The 19139-nt window shown below is 46.9% G+C and overlaps 1 protein-coding gene across 1 annotated transcript in view; it reads right to left on the bottom strand.

Moving 5' to 3' along the window:
* Nucleotides 1–1625: 1625 nt before the first annotated feature.
* LOC144138329 (cytochrome P450 6B5-like) overlaps nt 1626–19139 on the bottom strand; it is a 51381-nt gene continuing 33867 nt past the window's right edge. The window contains exons 9-15 of the mRNA XM_077670556.1: nt 15441–15537; nt 15013–15073; nt 13260–13368; nt 12531–12619; nt 8046–8186; nt 4385–4550; nt 1626–1765 (exon numbers count right to left, since the gene is read on the bottom strand). Of these exons, the coding sequence (XP_077526682.1) occupies nt 1685–1765; nt 4385–4550; nt 8046–8186; nt 12531–12619; nt 13260–13368; nt 15013–15073; nt 15441–15537 (744 nt within the window). The 3' untranslated portion in view covers nt 1626–1684. The remainder of the gene's footprint in view (nt 1766–4384; nt 4551–8045; nt 8187–12530; nt 12620–13259; nt 13369–15012; nt 15074–15440; nt 15538–19139) is intronic.

Genomic DNA, 19139 nt, shown 5'->3' with positions numbered 1-19139 from the left:
TGAAGCATGTCTCGGTAATCAGCGTGCGACAGGCAGCTCTCAGAACTACACCAAGCGTCTGTCAATATAATTTTTTATCATTGCCCAAATAACAAAAGACTCGCCCCCACACTCCAGACGTGCTCGGGGGTACCCCCATAATCCCCAATAGACCTCCCCTGTGCCTAACCACCCGAACACTAAGAGCGTGGTTAGGGTCTAGGTCCGAGGTTGTTCGACAGAAGGATACCTATCCTCTATAATGCACGTCAATATACATCACGGAAGTTTGAAGTCCGTAATGTTCACGCCTTACGAGCCGCCCATTGATGTAACGCAAGTGCTGCATGAAAGCAAGGCGTCTTCTATATACTACGTTAGACGTGGCGCGCCCAGTCCGGCTTATTGGCAGCTGTTGTTTTGGCGTTGCCTTTTGGGAGCAGAATTGAAGTTAGAGGACTCTGGGTTGCAAAAATCAGCGAGGCTGTAAGAATGTGAATGAACACGAAGCATGTATTGGCAGCCAACTTTTCGAACTGCCAGCCTCAGTCGCACAGTTTACACACATCAATAACGTTTACTGTAAAGAATATCTCCCGTACATCCCAGGTGTGATGAATGGCTACGTGAGTGGTTGCCCGTGCAAGTGAGCCAGCCAGAACGACAGCGACGATGACAAAGAAGAGGAGCGCACAGGAGGGATCGCGAAAGCTCGAACGATGCCGGATGGAAGCCAAGCGGCGGTGCAGGGCGCGATTCCGTGGAAACGACCCCGTGGGACGCCTGGTCTACGGGCCACGTTGACGAAGACCGTCGCTACCCTCCGCCAAGGCTAGAGAGCCCGTCTGGGCGCCGTCATCGCGGCGCTGGTGTAGCGACTGCTGACGTTCTGGTGTGGATGTTGGGCGCTGCCGTTCCTGCTGTTGGAGTGGCTATAAACGTGTCGCGACTGAACGTGAGCTGACTTCCCTACTGGGCATTGCTCTCGGCCCTTGTGGACTGCGAGGTTATTTCGTGTACCTTCTAGCTGTTGACTGTGCGTCCGTGTGTCCCAAACCCATCCTGTCTGTAACGTCCCGGCCTCTACTGTGCTCACGTCCTGTGCTTGTCCTCCATCCTGTTGAATATAGTCTTCGTCATGTTAAACAGTGTTCGTCTGCCTGCCTGCGTGGTCCTTGGCCCATTCATAACACCAGGCACAACATAGGTGCGAAAGCAGATGCAGCATGTTGTTGCTAACCAAATTAAACAGAGGTTTGGGTTTTACGAATAACACTATAACACTACATCTAAGCCTTTAAAAATTTGAAAAGAAGTGACGTAGCTACACATGGAAAAATGTGGAGCTGTTCCATTCTGTCTAGGTGGATGACCAGGAAAGCTGTGTAGAGTACACATCATTAACACGGCAAGAGAATGCGCACTTATTTGTTTTCCTGATCATTCAGTAATGGTAGTAACTGATGATTGTGGATTGTTTTCGATAAAACAAAAGCTGCATCTGTTTCCTGAATGTGTCCTCTTCCACCCGATGTTCAGATTTGACCTCAGGTGGGAATTTCACAACCTTCGCAGCTTCACGGTGTACTAGCTGATTGGGATGCATAAAGTAAACTCGGTGCAATGAGAAAGTCTTCGTGGCCGCATCGGGTCGTGTGCATATTTATTTTGACAACACCATTGCTGGTGCCCTTCAGCGCATAAGTCACGATATGTTTTCGATGCGCACGTATACGCCATTCTTCGGAGAAACCACGATGGATTCAGCCTTCCGCTGTAAAGTCCCCTGCGAGAACAAGGGTAAAGTTTACAAGACGCAATATCCGAAAACAAGTGACCGCTAAAGCGTCTCTATACATTTACGCAACGTATTACCGTTGTTTTATATTTGTAGGGAGCCGGTTTCTGGTCGTACACTAACCATAATTTCAGTACAAATAATTTGCTACCGTTTTTCTATTTTAAGCAACACTTTAAGCAACATACATTGACCTCGTTCTTCTGAGTGCCACGAAACGCAGATACTATGAACATTAAGGAACAATTACCATCAAGTAAGGTTTCGTTTCTTTATTATTATATGTTAAATTTATTTTAAGTTTCAGAATATGTAGTTGTTTTATGGCGCAATTAGGAGCATTTTGGAACCTGATGCCACTTTTCAAGGAAAATCCCTAGGTCATACCTCCCACCTTGGTTGGGTTATGTCCCTTTGTGGCCGTGTGTTGTGGCACGCCGCTTCAATAAACGTTTCACTGCGGAAGCGCCAATCCAACCTCTCAAAGATTCTGAAGCCTGTCGATCGAGCGCATGTGCCATCGGAAAACCAATACGCCGGGTGAACAAATGTGGGTACAATTTTACAACTAGCCGAGCAGACAATACCCGCCGAGAAGTATTAGAAAGCACTTTGTAGCACGGCTAAAGAACTAAACAATTTTAGTCAATGAAAACTTTCAACTAGTCAATGAATTTATGTATTTCAAGAGCATGATATGTCAAAATAAGGTGGTGTTTCAGGCCACAGGTATGCGTCTTCGACAGCCAAGAGAAGGCCATGCTATACTCGGCTACAGCTTAAAAACGGCAAGGATGATGATGATGATGATTCCTATTGGTTTCCCCTTTGAAGCGGGGTGATGACATGTCATCTTACCAAAAAGGACTAATATAACCATGTTTTACACTCTTGGTTTAATACTAGCGCTGCTTAGGGCAGGCACTAAAGCTTATTAGGCCCCAAATACTTTATTTTCCTTGTTACAGGTGGTAACTGTCCTAGGCAATATTCCCCTCTCTGCTTTTCGTCCACCAGCATTCTAATCTTCTTTTCGTCCCCTCGACAGCCTTGAAGTTAACTTCCTGTGTGATACCCTTTAATCCTAGGGCTTCTGGAAGCCCAATATTCCCTTCATGTAGATTTGGATGGATACCCTCACATTCTAACACTATGTGCCGCATAGTTTCTGTTTCTTTTCCGCAGACCACACATACCCCATCATTTTGTGAATACTTCCTCACAAAACTCTTAGTTCGCAGGCAACCTGCTCTAGCCTCAAAAAGCAAAGCACTGCCTTGGGAATTATCGTAGAAATTTTCCTTTCTGATGTTCATCTTCTCAGCCCTGTACATCTCTAACGACGTTTTAGCTTCCATTTTTTCCCTCCATTTATTCGTTTCAATCTGCCTTGCCTCTTTTTTGGTTACCTTGGCTGTTTTGGATTCCCCACTGTTCTTTCCGTATTTCATCGTTAGCCTTCTAGTCTTTCTTAACCATTGCGTGTCCACGCTTTTCAAGTATAGGTACCTGACAGTTGCCCGGGCGCCTCATCACCACCGCCGGTTGTTCCTCCGCGCAACGCAAGTAGTGCGTTATTGCGAGTAGTTTGGACGTGATACGAGTGGTTTCCGTGAATTTTTCTGCCTTAATCTGCTTAAGAATTACTGCAGCGACGATAAAAATATGAGTGAAAAGCCTACTATGTCACGTTCAAGCGCAATCTCCTTTCGAAGGGTCCGTCGCTCCCGTGTAGTGACACAGTACATGAGCTGTTGCCGTTCTTAACTTGTACCCGACTATAGGCCACGGCGTTCTGTCGGAGTGTCAAGCTTCTCACTAAGGTTCATAGATGGAAAGAAAGCTGCTCGAGCAAGACAACGCGCTGCTGTAAACCCGCAACATACCCAGTGTGTGGCGCTGCAGTCGGGAGCGTTCTAACCACGTCGTCCGCTACCGCGCCTAGTCAATCGGCGTCCCCCCTCTGGAGCGCTACCACTGGCGTTCATAGTGGAAAGAGGACTCTCCATTTTGCGTGTGAACGCGTATGCCCCCTAACGCTGACATTCGCGTCGCGAGTGCATCTCTTTGGTTGCTCTCGGCAAAGCTCCAAGAATGACGTCGGCGGCACAGGTGTCCAGCCGGAGCAATGTTCAAGATCGTTCTCTCGTCATTTCGGTGATAAATTATTGAAATAATTAGGCCACAATACGTTATACATTTCGACAATACTTTGATAAACAGTCTACTCGCCGCGGTGGCTCAGATGGCTAATGTGCTGTGCTGTTGAGCCCAAGAACGCTGGTTTGATTCCGGCGCGGTTGCTTTTTTAAAGATGGAAGCGACAAGCGAAAGCGCCCGTGTGTCCACATTTCGGCGTACGTGAAACCTCCCCAGGTGGTCAAAATTAATCCGGAGCCTACCGCGCGCCCCATTGCCACAGTGGTGGTTCGGTGCGCCCCACAGCCACAATCACTACATAAACAATGACCGTAGAAACTAGAGGAACAACGCTTACGAAAAATTTTCGATGACGACTCTCTGGGAGGACTTTCTATATTTAAAATCCCCGCGGTTACACAATAGCTGTAAAGGTACCCAGCCCAAGAACTCCACTTGCTCTCTTACGTTCTTGTTCCTGGAGCCCAGATGCAGCCTGAAGCGGTGCAGAAGCTTGGCAACAATGAGCGTCACTTCAACTTGTGCCAGTCTCCTGCCGACGCAATTCCGAGGGCCGATGCCGAACGGCTGGAAGGCCAGGGGGTCCCGCGAGGAAACCTGCTCCGGCGAAAACCTGCGAGAGATGCAGACATACATACACACACACACACACACCCACACACACACACACACACACACACACAGACACACACACACACACACACACACACACACACACACATACATACATACATACATACATACATACATACATACATACATACATACATACATACATACATACATACGTACATACGTACATACGTACGTACGTACGTACATACGTACATGCATACATACATACATACGTACATACGTACATACATACATACATACATACGTACATACGTACGTACGTACGTACATACGTACATACATACATACATACATACATACATACATACATACATACATACATACATACATACATACATACATACATAACATACATGCATACATACATACATACACACATACATACATACACACATACATACATACATACATACATACATACATACATACATACATACATACATACATACACACAGAGCACAGAAGTACCTAATGTGGGCCCTGACAAAGTTTGACAGAAAGCATCACTTTCCGCACTATATTAGAGGACGCACGTATGATTTTCGTTTTATATCTTATGTTTAAATGCTACGAACTCCGGGCGCCTTCGACTACCACCAGTTACTAACTACAGTTATAGGCCCGCTCCACTGCATTCATGTAAACGGCGGAGACGTCATGGTAACGGATGACCCACATCCATCAACACTTTTACGCATAGATTCATTCCTTCTTATTACGGAGTCGATTTTATTTAACGTTTAGTAATTACGACTTTTAGTGCGCCATGCCTAAGCGCCTGCTCGTGTGGTTTCATGGCACAGCAGTCTTTTGTTGTAACCTAGCACGAAAGCGGGGAAGGAAAATGGGGCGAAAGTGCGAGAGGGATGGTGGTATGCTGAGACCGCTCGAGAAATTCCATCCGGTTGCGATGCGCTACGAGATCAGCAAGAGAACAAAGAGTCTTTCCAAAACAGAGCGAGCAGGAAAGCGGAGACTGAAAGTATGGTGAAAGGAACGACACATGTTCCCCCGGGGCGACGGGTACGAGACAGTGCCAGGAAAAATCACGCGTTTTCTTGCGTTCGCCGATGCAGCGATCACTTCGTGAGACGCAGCACGTGTGCCCCTTCACCCGGACGACTGCAGTTCGCCCTGCACACAAATTTCGCATAAGGTAGTATCCTAACCATCGACCAATTTTTTTTATGTCCATTGTTTGTTCCTTCACTTGCAGAAGAATGTACTTGTCAACTTTAAGTGATTTCTCTGCGCAGGCCCCAACCAGTGTTTCACTTCGGCTCTTTCGAAATAAACAGCAGGCTACTTTTTCATTGAAGACAATGCTATACAACCGAAGTGAAGTGCCATTGATCACTTATAGGGCTGACAATTGGAGCATCGCTTAACACCTTGAAAGGAAAAATTACAGCAATTCATGTAGCCATAAAAGGAGGGATAATAGGAGTGGCGCTTACGCACAAGGAACGAGCGTTTTGTATTAGTGAGGCACTTTTAGAGGCAGGCAGTAAAGTTCTATTTACTACAATGTGGAGTTGGGCGGTTATGCTATACCAAGTACTAAGAACACGTAAGCGAACCGGGTAACAGTAACTACCGAGAAGCGAGACTAGAAGAAGCGGAAGAAAATTCGCTCGATGGGAGGATGCAATAAGTAAACTGCGGCAAATAATGTATTCGGACATTGGAGGTTAGTAATGGTTGGAAGACAATGGGAGACACTTTTCTACTACAGTGGTGTTAAAGAAGCTGATCATAATAGGAAAATTCTCCCATTACTATAATAAGATGAGTGCGTACCGTAAGCATTGCTGTTCGATATCCTTGTAAAAACTGTGAGCAGCTTCAGCTCCGTTGCATGACGTCAGTGTATAGCCATAGGCTACTTTTAGCTTTCTTAATACTACCGTGCACCAAGAAACAGGGAGTAAAAGTGAGGCACAAAGGAAGAGCGCTATGTCCTGTGTGCCTCATCTTTAGTCCTTATTTCTTGCTTCTCGTAGTATTAAGATGGATTGCCAACTCACCCAGTCCGGCACTCTTCCTTTAAATAGCACAGCTGACTTCACCACAAGGGCCCTAACTGCCTCCATCATGCTGGAGGACTCCTCCACATTCTCTCCCATTTCTTTGTTAACAGTCCAACCTGGAGGCGCTGTTTTTTCGGTGCTTAAGGAAGACCAAAGAATACCCATTACTGAAGGCCAATAGTCTCACCTGTTCTCTTCAATTAAAACTTCGCCGTATCCACTAACAGGCCATTCAACACCTTAGAGCTTTTTTGTTACCAGGAAAGAGCTGCCCTCACTTTCGTGGACCGTTTTAAACATTGTCGGGCTCTGATTCCTACGGCCACCTCACAGTACATACATTTTCTGAGGCGTCAGCACTAGGGCTCACTACCCGGCCACTTTGGCATTGCACCCGACAGCTGGTGGGTAGATTCTTCAGTAGAAGCTGCGATCGAGTAGCACACGAGTTTGGGAAAACCCTGAGTAGGTGAGTGAAGCTGTGTGTGTTCCAGGAAACGTTTCTTGTATTATTGTACATCCATAATGGAACCGATATTCTGTCGTACCAAAAAATGGTACAGTCGTATGTGGAATCGACACTCGGTGCTCATGAGAGGGTCTCTTGTTAGTCACTATTCAGAACCTAAGAAACTGCAAGGACATTTCACTTTCGTAACACGAGTTACACGCAGTCCCCCTGCGTGCGCAGTTCAGCCCGTGTCGGCGCATGCTGTGTTCTTCCCTGGACTGACGGTAGACACGCGATAGGCAGCTGCGGCCCACGTGTCCACGAAGTGGCTTTAGAGATTTCGCCTTCAGTGGTTCACGTGGGCTTCTCCCGATAAGGCGTAAGGGAGTTGTAATGCCGATCTTCTGGCTGTTATATTTTTGAGGGTCTGCTTTGACCTTGAGCAGCCCATGACATGCCCTCCATCCGCCCCGCCCCTTCTCGCATACCGCAAGGCATCCTAGTTTTCTGCCACACTCTTCCGTCTCCAAGCTTGGAAGTGTTTCATACAGCCAACCCGATATCACAAACGGGGCACTTAATAACACTTCTGGCTATCTACAGTCAACGAGGATGTGAAAGCAAACTGTACAATAAACTAACATAGAAATTTGTAAATAACTCACAAGGCAATAGGCGGCTCCCATTTGCGTCGGATTTTCAAAGCGGGAGATTGAAAGGACGATTGTTACTGCCAGCACAACAATGAAAAAAAGCATTTACACAATTGACTGAGCTACGTTTTCTCGATCCTGTTGCGAACTATTGATGCACATATATGCTAAATGCATCCGAACATTGCACGCAACAGCAACAAACACAAAGATAACTAATCACAGCGCGGAAGACGGGACAGACAGAAGAAGAGAGTGTCCCGCCTTCGCGCCGTGATTAGTTACGAACACCTACCAAATCGCCAACTTGCCACTATCCAACACAAAGATATACGTGCCTGTTGGGATCAAACTCCTCAGGCCGTTTCCAGATGCGGGGGTCCATGTGTATGTCCTGGGTGCAAGCCATAATGTTCAATCCCTTGGGAAGAGTGAAGTCCTTGTAGCGGAATTCACAGGATGCCCGCCTCGCGGTGATTCTGCGGTCAAGAAAGCAACATGTGGGTATGCATTTCCTCCGAAAGAACGGAAAATTCGTTACGCAAGGAAAGCTTCAAAAAATACACACCGAGATTCCTCACAATTATTTTTTTTTTTGGGGGGGGGGGGGAACATTTATTTTGCCACGGGGCATATATATGGGATTATGAGGTGATGGTGATTAGATGAAAATGGAAATGTTCGCTTCGCGGATGAAGTCAAGGAGTGAACGATGATGGCGTCCATGTATCCATGCACGTATGCGGAGGCGTCGTCTGCGCGGAGGCCCGTCGCCGCAAGGTGCCGCAGTCTCGTCGGCCTCAAGGCGAGGCAGGACCACAGCAAGTGGTGAAGGTCGGCAATCGCGTCGCTGCGGTGGCACACTGGGCAACCAGGGTTTGTAAAGGAACCTGGGTATTGAGGCCAGTGGCGGGTCACGGCGGGAGTTAAGGCCACCCCCACCCGAATCCTCCTGAGCGCAACCTCCTCTGCACGGGTAAGACCCGGGGGGAGGGTGGCAGCACACGGTGGAATGAGAGCACGTGTGCGGCGCCGGAGGTGTTCTTTTCTCGTCACCAGGAGAGTGGCATCATCCAGCTCTAACGGGGAAGTCGGAGATGGAACGGATGCTGCAAGTCGGGCTTCTACGTCTGCCTTGCAGTGTTCTGTGAGTAGGTCACGTGGAACCCATTCAATCAGAATCTTGTGAACGATTCCTGCCGCAAATTGATGAATACTCTGAGCCAGCACAGGGCTACGACTAACTAACCGTAGTAGGCGGACTGCTTGTAGAGCATCAGTGCGAACTACGATGCGCGCCCCGGGCTGCAAAGTGATTCCGGTTACAGCAATCAGAGCCTCTCTAATGGCTACAAGTTCTGCACAGAACGATGATGGAGGTTCCGGGACCTTAAATCTGGACGTCTTGCTGAGGGTTCCTCACAATTGTCTCGAGTAACTCAATATCTAAGGGAGCTGTGATATAATGGTTCCTTATGTTGGGTTAAGGTTTAGTACGACAAAAAACTGGATTCTAGCACTTAGAGATTTCGGAACTACCGAAATATATTCAAAAAATTTTTGCACCTGACACCTGTGTACAAAGATTCATCCCGTCTCGTTTTAAAAAGGTAAAACAACGCAGCCCATGGATAACCAGGAATATAATTCCCATGAAAAGAAGAATTACAAGACTACGGAAAAAAGGCAGGAACAGTACCGAATTACCTGTAGCCAGTAAAACCCTAAAAGGCGGCTTGTCCGAATCGAGGAATAAGTTTTTCAAACATACCCCTGCAGAATTTCTTAAGAGTGTGCCTAAAAAGCTTTATACGAGCGGTCGAAAAGAAAAAAAAATTAACGGATCACTACCGGAGCAAGAACAGTGACGCAAAAGATTCAGATATCAGACGAGTTTAACAGGTTCTTCCAGTCAGTGTTCACAATGCCGTCATATGTGCGCGGTGATGCAACTTGCAGTATTCATGAGCATGTCCAATAGAACCCCTTTTATTTGATCACGAAGGTATTTCGTCTCGGTTTGTAAATTTGGATGCGAATAAGGGTAGCGGTCCGAACAAAATACCAACTGCATTTCTGAAAAGATACGCAGAATGGGTATCGTTCTTCCTTGTTATTCTCTTTGAAAGATATTTAAAAACTCATTCTATTCCACAGGACTGGCTTTGCGCAATAGTCATACCTTTATTTAAAGCCGGTAACCGAATGATTATCAGCAACTATCGTCCGGTGTCACTGACGTCTGTTTGCTGCAAAGTTATATAGCATATTATAGCAAAGCATATCATTGTTCACTTGGAGGCCAATCAATTACTTAAGGACTGTCAGCATGGATTTAGAAGTGGCAAGTCCACAGTGACGCAATTGATTCAAACAATTCTTGATTTCATCTCGGCTGTAGACGCTCGCCAACAGGCTGATGCAATTTGTATTGATTTTGCTAAAGCTTTCGATGTTGTCGACCACATTAAACTGCTTTCTAAACTGCGAAAAGTTGAATTCAGTAATGAAATTTTCAATACGATTGGCGCCTACCTGAATAACCGCAAGCAAGCGGTGAGGATTGGCGGTTCTTGGTCAGCTACGCTAGATGAGTTTTCAGGTGTGCCTCAAGCGTCTGTGCTTGGCCCGCTGTTGTTTTTAGTGTACATAAATGATATATGCACTGTTGTAAAGCCGCCTATTAAGATGAAACTTTATGCTGATGATTGTTTGATTTGTATGCATGCAAGCTCTAATCAACGCGAGTTGAACAAGTGCTTTGAAGATTTGGAATTGTGCTGTTGCGAATGGAATATGCAAATTAACTTCAAGAAAACAACAAATGTACACATGGGTAATAAGTGAAATGTTTTAAATTTTCAGTGCAACATCGGGAGCAACAATCTCTGTAAAACGCAATTCCTATTTTAAATAGTTAGGGGTGACAATTACGAACAACTTAACTTGGCATCGTCACATTGAGTCGGTTTGTTCTGAGTCATTTAAACAACTGTTTTCTACGGGCAAAGTTGCATAAAACACCAAAAGAGGTTAAATTGCTTGCATACAAAACATATATTCGACCTAGACTGGAGTACGCGCCCGTGGTTTGGAGCCCTCACTAGAAACACTTGGTCACCAAGTTACAACGAATTCAGAGGCTTGCAGCACGGTTTTTATGCTCAGATATAGAAGGCTGAATTCAGTAACTGATATGCTCAATTTGTGCAATTTAGAATCACTGCAAATTAGAAGACGGAAACAAACGCTTAAAATATTATTTCGTATAATCCAATGGCTTTAAAAAAATTACACCATCTTCCCGTTGGGGAACCCTCAGTTGTATGCGAAGCAGCCATGGGGTCGACTGAAGTTCCCATTAGTTTTCAGTTCGTCGTTTCCGTTGACGTTCAGACTCGCGTGCCTTCGTTGTATCAGTAGCTTCTTGACGTAGTTTGAATGAGTAAAGGACATAAGATGCGTTCGTGGCACATGCTCCCGTCTCGGTTTGTAGCGCAGTGGGAAGAGCGCCCCGTACCTCCCGTTGCGGCCAGAGAGTCGTGGGATCGAAACCGGGCGCCGCCTAACTATTTCTTTTTATAGTGGACTGCGCTGACGTCAGCCCAAACGCTGACGGGGCTGAAGAGACGCGCATGCGCAGTAGAGTGCGGACGGCAGGCAACGACAACGAGGGAGGGAGGGACACAGCCCCGAGCATGAGATGCGTCGCATCTAAAATACCAAAAGACGAGTACAGACGCCTTCCCGGAAAACGTAGCGCGAGATTGAATCATGACGCTGCCATTAAACTTTTCAAGGGTCGCACTGACATTTTTCGGTGGACATTTTTTCCGGATGCTCTAGAACAATGGAATTGTTTATCCCACCATGTTGTTAAGAGTACTGATGTGCAAACCTTTCACAGCGAAATCGATGCTTATTTTAGTCATGGTTGAACTACTGCCAATTCCGTTTTCCTGTGTGCATTGCTTTGTGATTACCCTTTCTTGTTCTTCGGTTTTCTGTTTGTACTCACTATTGTACTCCCTCCCTCTTATGACCCTCAAGCGAAGGTTGACAGTATAAATAAATAAATAAATAAAACATTGAAATTAAAAGCCTCCTCGGCGATTCGCGAAATGAACGCTGATAAAAAGTACTCCAGGTTAGTGGGAGTCGCGCTTGCAGGTGAGCAGCGACAGGCATTGATGAGAGCAGCACTTAGCTCTATTTATTACAAGAACGAATCTTGCTTTTCAACCCAGGAAAAAAATTAAAACCTAAGGTTTGTGTCGATGATATCAATAATTAGTTGGGCAAATTCATCAGGCAATAAAGACACGTGTCATGAGTAAACAAGGCAAACGCATCACGTCAGCTTTTCTTCGCTTCTGACACCGAGATTAAAGAGGTCGCATCTTGCGCATTTGGGACAGAATACGTTGAAATACACGTTTCATAACACAGCACAACAAGCGGCTTAATCACCGTTTATCTGGATTTGCGACCACATTTTCCTTGTCGTCTGTTAAAACATTGCGGATGAAAAGCATTTCAACAAACGCAAAAAGTTGTTAGTGAACAATGATCCCATTCGAGAGAATCGGCATTGCCCACGTCGAGTGAAGGCTGAAGAAACACCACCGTCCTACGAGGGAAATAGGCTGGCCTTTTCGACGTTTCTACAAAAGCTATGTTACCCTTGGTACGAATAATGGTAGATTCTTGTGTAGGCCACTTGCTTTGCCTTGGTTTCGGCACAGACGTTTTATGTACAACTGCTTTCGTTAGTGGCGAAGCCACCACAGGAGCAGTAGTTCAAATTTAAACCTAGCACGTACCCGACCACTGGTTGGCACAACCGCAGCGTCTCGAATATAGTCTGCGTTGTGTAGGGCAGCTCACTGAGGGCGTCATAGCTGAACTTGCCCTGAAAAAGACAAAGCTGATGTGGCAGCACACTAGAAACATTCGTTGGCTTAAAAGCTCACGGATACCAAACATGAACTAATAAAACACAGGTTCCCACAAAAGAAATCAAAAGTAAGGGGACGAAGTATGCTTCTAACACGACTTTATTTCTGGAACTTTTACTTCAGGAGACATGTTCTCTCCATAAATGAAGTTCAAGACTTCTCTTTCGAACAGCGCGGGCTCAGACTTGAGCCCCAGAATATAGAGGGATTTTTGCATGAGCACAGCTCTAGGCCTTTAGGCCCGCGGCATCAGCTAGAGGCAAACGTCGGTCACGTGTACTTACGTGCTGGGTCTTCAGACCACGTAAATAGCGCCTGGATCTCAAGCAGCTAAACCCGAGATAAAGCCGAGAGAAACAGTTGCAGTTGGCGTGCGACCCCGGTGTCATTTTGGGCAGTTCAGCAGTGCTACTTAAAGATGCGGACAAGAGGCTAGCCAAAACAGAGCGTCGTGTTTATAGAAAGCTCGATATCGGCAACCTTTCTTTCCCTCTGTAAATAGGCATCATGATCTGCATCTTCTAAGGACACGCGCCTTACATCTGAGATTGAATAGACCTCTATTGCCATCCCTCAAGAAGGGCAGTCACTTACGTGTTTTTCATAGGCAGCGTTGACTTCTCGCCTCACTCTCTCCTGGACTTCGGGGTACTTTGCCAGAAAATAGATGCAGCTAGCAGAAGCGGCGGACCCTGTTTCGAACCTGTGAGAAAATCATGAGAGATAGCTACGCAGAAACGTCTTGACATACGGTTTTCGATCGCCCGCATGGCGCTGTGCACGCTCCTCTGACCACTACGTTCCCTTTCGTGCTCGCCCCGTCATAGCTCCCGTATTCACGCACCATGAGTCGCAATTCCTTCAGAGGTCACTTTAACGCCCTTTCTCAGCGTACACTCTGCAATGGTTCATCACGTTTCCACTGCCCCGCCCGCCGCAGTGGCTCAGTGGCTAAGGCATTATGCTGCTGAGCACGAGGACGCGAATTCTATTCCCGGCCGCGGCGGCCGCTTTTCTGGTGCAGGCGAAAAGCGACAATTCCCGTCTGTACGTTATTTCGGCGCACATTAAAGATTCCCAGGTGGTCAAAATGAATCCGGAGCGCTCCACTACACGCGCCACATGACCTGTGCAGTTTCGACGCGTTAAACCCAATCAATCAATCAATCAATCAATCAATCAATCAATCAATCAATCAATCAATCAATCAATCAATCAATCAATCAATCAATCAATCAATCAATCACGTTTACACTCCACACTCCCGGTCACAAGCCAGCGCATTCAAGCTGTCGCCTGAGCCCATGCTACGCAGGCAACGCACAAAGACCACCCTGATAGCGTAGCAGAATTTATTCTTTCTTTCCTTTACAGCGAAATCCAATACGCTATCGCCCCTGCCGCCATACACTGTGGATGGAGCCCAGCATTCTCAAAAGCGACTAAGGTATTCATCGGAGCGTTCGGATGCTAGGGGAGACTACCGTTGGTTCTTGTTTGATTTGAAGCGAAATATAACCACGATTGAAAAAAAAATATGATGGCATCAAAATTCTCTACAGCCGCGCTCAAGTTTTGCATTAGACAGGAGCGCACTCGCATCCGAATGCGCACGTTGCGTCCCATTTCTTAAATGCGTTATCAATGATATTCGGACCGGAACCGCTGTCCTTAGGTGCAGGCGTCTCGTCCCCTTTCAGGGCTTTCAAGCCAAGTGACCTGAACGTGACGTCTGCAGGGCGGTGAACTCTGCGGATGTAGCATTGCAGCACTTAAGAAAATGAATTGTTAACGTATCTACGCGGTAACAGTGATCAGACATGTGTGTGGTTAGAGAGCGTCCATACGTTTACAGCGAAAAGTTACTCCCTCTTCCGCGGGGTCGTTCTTGTCGGCCTTCGTCGTCACACGGGAGAAAAATTAAGCGTGATCGTCCCCACGCCAGTGAAGAGAGGATGACGCGGATTCAGCCTTCCTAGGGAACGGTGACTGTGATTTGTCTCCTCACAAGCTTAGCAGGAGTGACGTTTGTGAGCAGGAGTGAGAACACCATTATTTTCAAAAGCACGCCCTTTTATTTTAGGGAGGAGCGGCTGACATGCCCCCTCTTTTTAAATAGGCGGAATTGTGGTTCCACATTTCAAGGTGAAAGGAGGAATTACTTTAGCGAGGAGCACGATAACCGTGACCAGTATTTGCTAACTGAACTTTTGCAATTTCGCTATTTAATGATTGCCGGCTTCACGGAGCCATCCTAATATCAGAGGCCACTGCGTCCCACTTTTCGCGGTGGGCGTTTCCTTTACAGCTGTCTCTACGCTACCCAGAATAGGTACTTGTAACTCACCCTGCCACAAGAACAGCGGCGACGTTCGCTGCAACATCCCCGAGGTGCATCGACAGGTTCCCTGTGCGGGTAAAAAATACAGCGTATCTGAATGAGGCTGGGAATGCGGGGTTGCTAGTGGCGCCAGTGCATTTTCCGTTTGCATAATGAACTAGACATTTTCCCACCGCAATCGCAACCTGAATTGTGATGATACTGTTGGTGACCTCAGCTAACCTAACAGCTAACCTAACAGCCGTCAGCAAACCTAGCTGACGGCTGCAGCAAAACTGTCTGCCAACACTGATCCCTCCAAGCGGTCGCCAGAGCGATTAAAAAATCAATCTTGCCTGGATAAAGGTGACGTGCTTGTGTTCCGTTTGGTAATTACATCTCTGCGCCAGTTTAAGGTTCGATAGCGAACGTGGGTACGCTTAGAGGCAAGCTACCTTTGTCATCGCGGCGAGCGCGGAGATTGCGGTCACTGAGTAGCTCCGGGGGAACCGTAGCATCCAGAAGACTTTGGATTACGTCGGGACGGGCCAGCTGGGAAGCAAAAAAGAAAGGAATATCATATAAATATATCCATTTCCGAGACACTAAACATACATTCTTATCGGGTGCATTAACAAAAGAATTTTCCTAGTTACTGACAAAGTTTGACGAACCTGTAGTAGCAGTTTTTGATAAAAATTGTCAAGTCGAAAATTAAATATAAATAAGGGAACTGAGCCGGTGGAGTACCGCGTTCTGAAAAATGTCTACCTAGGTGTTTTGTGCACTACTCGCACCGGTTTAAAAGGTGCATGAAGACAAAATACAAGTTTGCTTTATTCGAAAGATTGGGTCTTTTATAGTACCCCGAGCGTTTGTACGGCAGCAAACGATGTTTTGTTCAGTAAGAAATTTACCATTTTAAGCCAAACCTTTCGGTCAACCGTGTTTTGTGACGTCTGCGATTATGTATTCGGGAGAGGTATTATTAACATCCTTGGTAAGCACCCACAGGGGTTCCCCTAAAACCGGCGCGGCGCACAGTGCCCCACGACTGGCGTGCCGCACGGAGCGTCGATAGAGGACAAACTGAGCGGTTCTACACTGGCGCCATCTCTTGGGCTATGAGAGCAATTCCATAAAAGCGTTGAGGCGTTCTAATAAAGCAGCTCAATATGACACAGCGCTGCTGCAAACTGATATTGTTTTTTTTGAAAGCCACCATACAACCTATATCCCTCCCACATGCGCGACAATGTACTCCTACTGAACGGCCAGCCAGAAGCTGCTTCTCGTCTTCTGAGAGCCATATCAACAAATTGTGCCTGCAAACACGGCCTGTCCCTCAGCTACGCAAATTATTTAGGCCCTTTATGTTTATGTTCTAGACACTCTAGTCACTGCGTGATTCCTCACGTGAACAAAACAAATGCAAAGTTCCAATAATTACTCCTACTCGCTGGACATGCAGCCTTCTTTCCCATAAGCAAAATTCCTACATGCTTTAGTGCTCATCAGCAACCTCTGGCCGTTATTAGCACCCGTTGTGGGTTTTCCGCATCGCTGTATGATGAATACGCGAGCAACCCATCCTTGTCAGCAACAATATACAGTCGTTTCCCCCTGCACACGAGTGCGTCGATGCACCGTCGCTTCAGAAGACGGCAGAGGGAAGCCGCTTCCTCGGCTTCGTTCGCGATGCGTCTCACGATTGCACGCCGGCGCTCCGTCGAATCTCTCTGTTGCCAACAGGGCTACCAAAAATTTCCCTGCGACGGTGCGCCCCGGTTTATCGAGACTGAAAAGGCGCACTGGTGCGCCCTATGTGATCCGGTGCGATTTATCAAGGATTCTATAAGGCAAATGTAACTATTTCGACTGTGGCTACTGTTAAGGGCGAAACCGTTGTTGCTTGGTTGCCTTCATAGATGGCGGGACGATACCTTTCAGGAACCGCTGCCCGCCCATGCGGTGTTTCTCACCGGGTTTGTACCTGCGCGGCTCACTTTTCGTACAGTCGGTGGTAATCTTTCGTGAAAATTTGGGTATGCCGGACAAACGGGGTCATGTAGTGGCGATGTCGATTATGCCAGTTAGCCGATGTGTCGGACAAGCCCAACGCGCTCCACGGCTGTGCAACTTTGATCGGGATAGTGCGCGCCCTGCACACTGGTGCTCCAATGTTTACGCCTTCGTTTATAACTTTTGTTGTTTACACCACCATTGTTACTGCTATAAAAATTAGCAGTGGCTCAGCTTCGCTATGCCAGGATATACGTAGCGTGAGCTAAGGTTCAGCAATCAAATCCAATTCAATCCGATCCAGTTCAGTCCAGTCCAGTCACTGCTCCTCGCGCATGCGCGGCACGGCTCTCCAGGAGCCACGCGAAACGCCTATCAAGCGGCTCCGGCGCAGCGTCAGTCTTGGCTACTGCGCAATGGGGCACGAGCCGGCACCAGTGCTTCTGCCGCGGCTATGACGCCATTCCTCTGGAATGCGCAGACCGGCGAATATGCAGACTCAATTCTCTACACATCATCATCATCACCACCAGCCTATCTACACCCACTGCAGGGCAAAGGCCTCTCCCATTAATCTCCAATTATCCCAATTCTCTACACACACGTATTCTAATTGGATTGGATTTCCAATACAATACAATACAATTCAATTTAATCCAATCAAATCCCATTCAAATCCAATCCAAAACAATCCATTCCGATCCTATCAAATCCTATCCAATCCAATCCAATGCTCCTTGCGCTTGCGCAGCACGGCCCTTCAGGGTCCACGCGAAACTGCTCGACCTCGGCCAGTGTAGCTTACGCTACAAAAGAATGTGCCATAAATTTAAGCGCCAACAGCTCGTTCTGCATGCCTGTGATACCTGTTTATTTTCGTTTGATTTTTTTGGCCTCCGCCAACCCGAACGACCTGCCCAAAATACGTCATAAGTTCAGTGCGGGAAAGTAGCTAGGATGTCACATGCCTATTCCCTGTTTTCCTTATTATGCAGCTGATTTTAGTGAAAAATGCGTAAAAGGTGGAGTCAGTGTTATTGTAACGAGGCAACAGTTTGAACGAACAAACTTGGATTTTGTCTTCATGGCGTCTTTACCATTCTGTGTATGGAATTTCCAGCGAATTTTTCCGACATAGGCACCACGTAAACTCTTTTGTGTTGCGCATCAGCGCAACATGGATAAGGACGATGGTCCTGCCCCAAGAGAAAGTTATGGTGCCACGGCTTACACTTTCTGTCCTCAGTGTACGCTGAGTATACACTGGCTACACTATTGTACCACCGGTGTATGCTACAAAATGGCCCGAGTATCGAACGAGTGAACGGCACATTAGTACAGAACGCTTCTGTACCTATAAACGCACAAGATAATCCCAGGGAGGGGCTGTTCAGCGGATTTCGAGCAAATTACCTACAGCGTGTCACTTTTACTTTGAGGATCCGGGCTCATCCGGTACTAACACGCAGATACCAAACACACGCCTGCAACTGCTTACATAGAAATACTGACCACTTCGTTTTCAGTAACATGTAAGTATATAATTTCTGCCTAGGTGACTCTTACACCAATCAAAGCTGGCTTTAAGTCTACTTCATCCGTATTGTAGCCGACAGCTTCTACGAGTTACCGTTTCCCTGAAGGTGTCCTTGCCAGACGCCATGATCATAGGTTTGGAGTTTGGTTCCAACACAAACTCGGGAATGTTCCCCCGCTAGACTCCCTTGCCATGCCCGCATTCCCGTAGCCTGATTATCTCGGTAAATCGCGTTTATTAATCACCCTCCGCGGTAGCTCAGTGGCTAAGACGTTGTGCTTCTGAGCCCAAAGACGCGGATGCCATCTCGGCCACCGTGGCTGCTTTTCTGATGGCGGCGTAACGCGAAAGTGCCCGAATGTTGGAGATTTCGGCGCTAGGTAGAGATGCCGATGTGGTCGAAATTAATCCGGAGCCCTCCACTACGGCGCGCCTCATAGACCACGCGTTGCTTAGCCGCGTTAAACCTCACAATCAATCAACCAATTTTCATTAAATAATTTCTGAATATTCGACCTTATAACCGTAGCATATGTGTTTACGCGGATAATCTTGTACCAACTATTACGTGTGATTCTACTAAGGTGAATTTTTG

This window comes from Haemaphysalis longicornis, unplaced genomic scaffold (assembly GCF_048455015.1).
Source record: "Haemaphysalis longicornis isolate Haplotype H1 unplaced genomic scaffold, Haemaphysalis longicornis Haplotype H1 scaffold_5, whole genome shotgun sequence".
Classification (NCBI taxonomy): Eukaryota; Metazoa; Arthropoda; class Arachnida; order Ixodida; family Ixodidae; genus Haemaphysalis; species Haemaphysalis longicornis.
The sequence above is the reverse complement of the archived record's forward strand: the minus strand, read 5'-3'. Positions and strand labels throughout refer to the sequence as shown.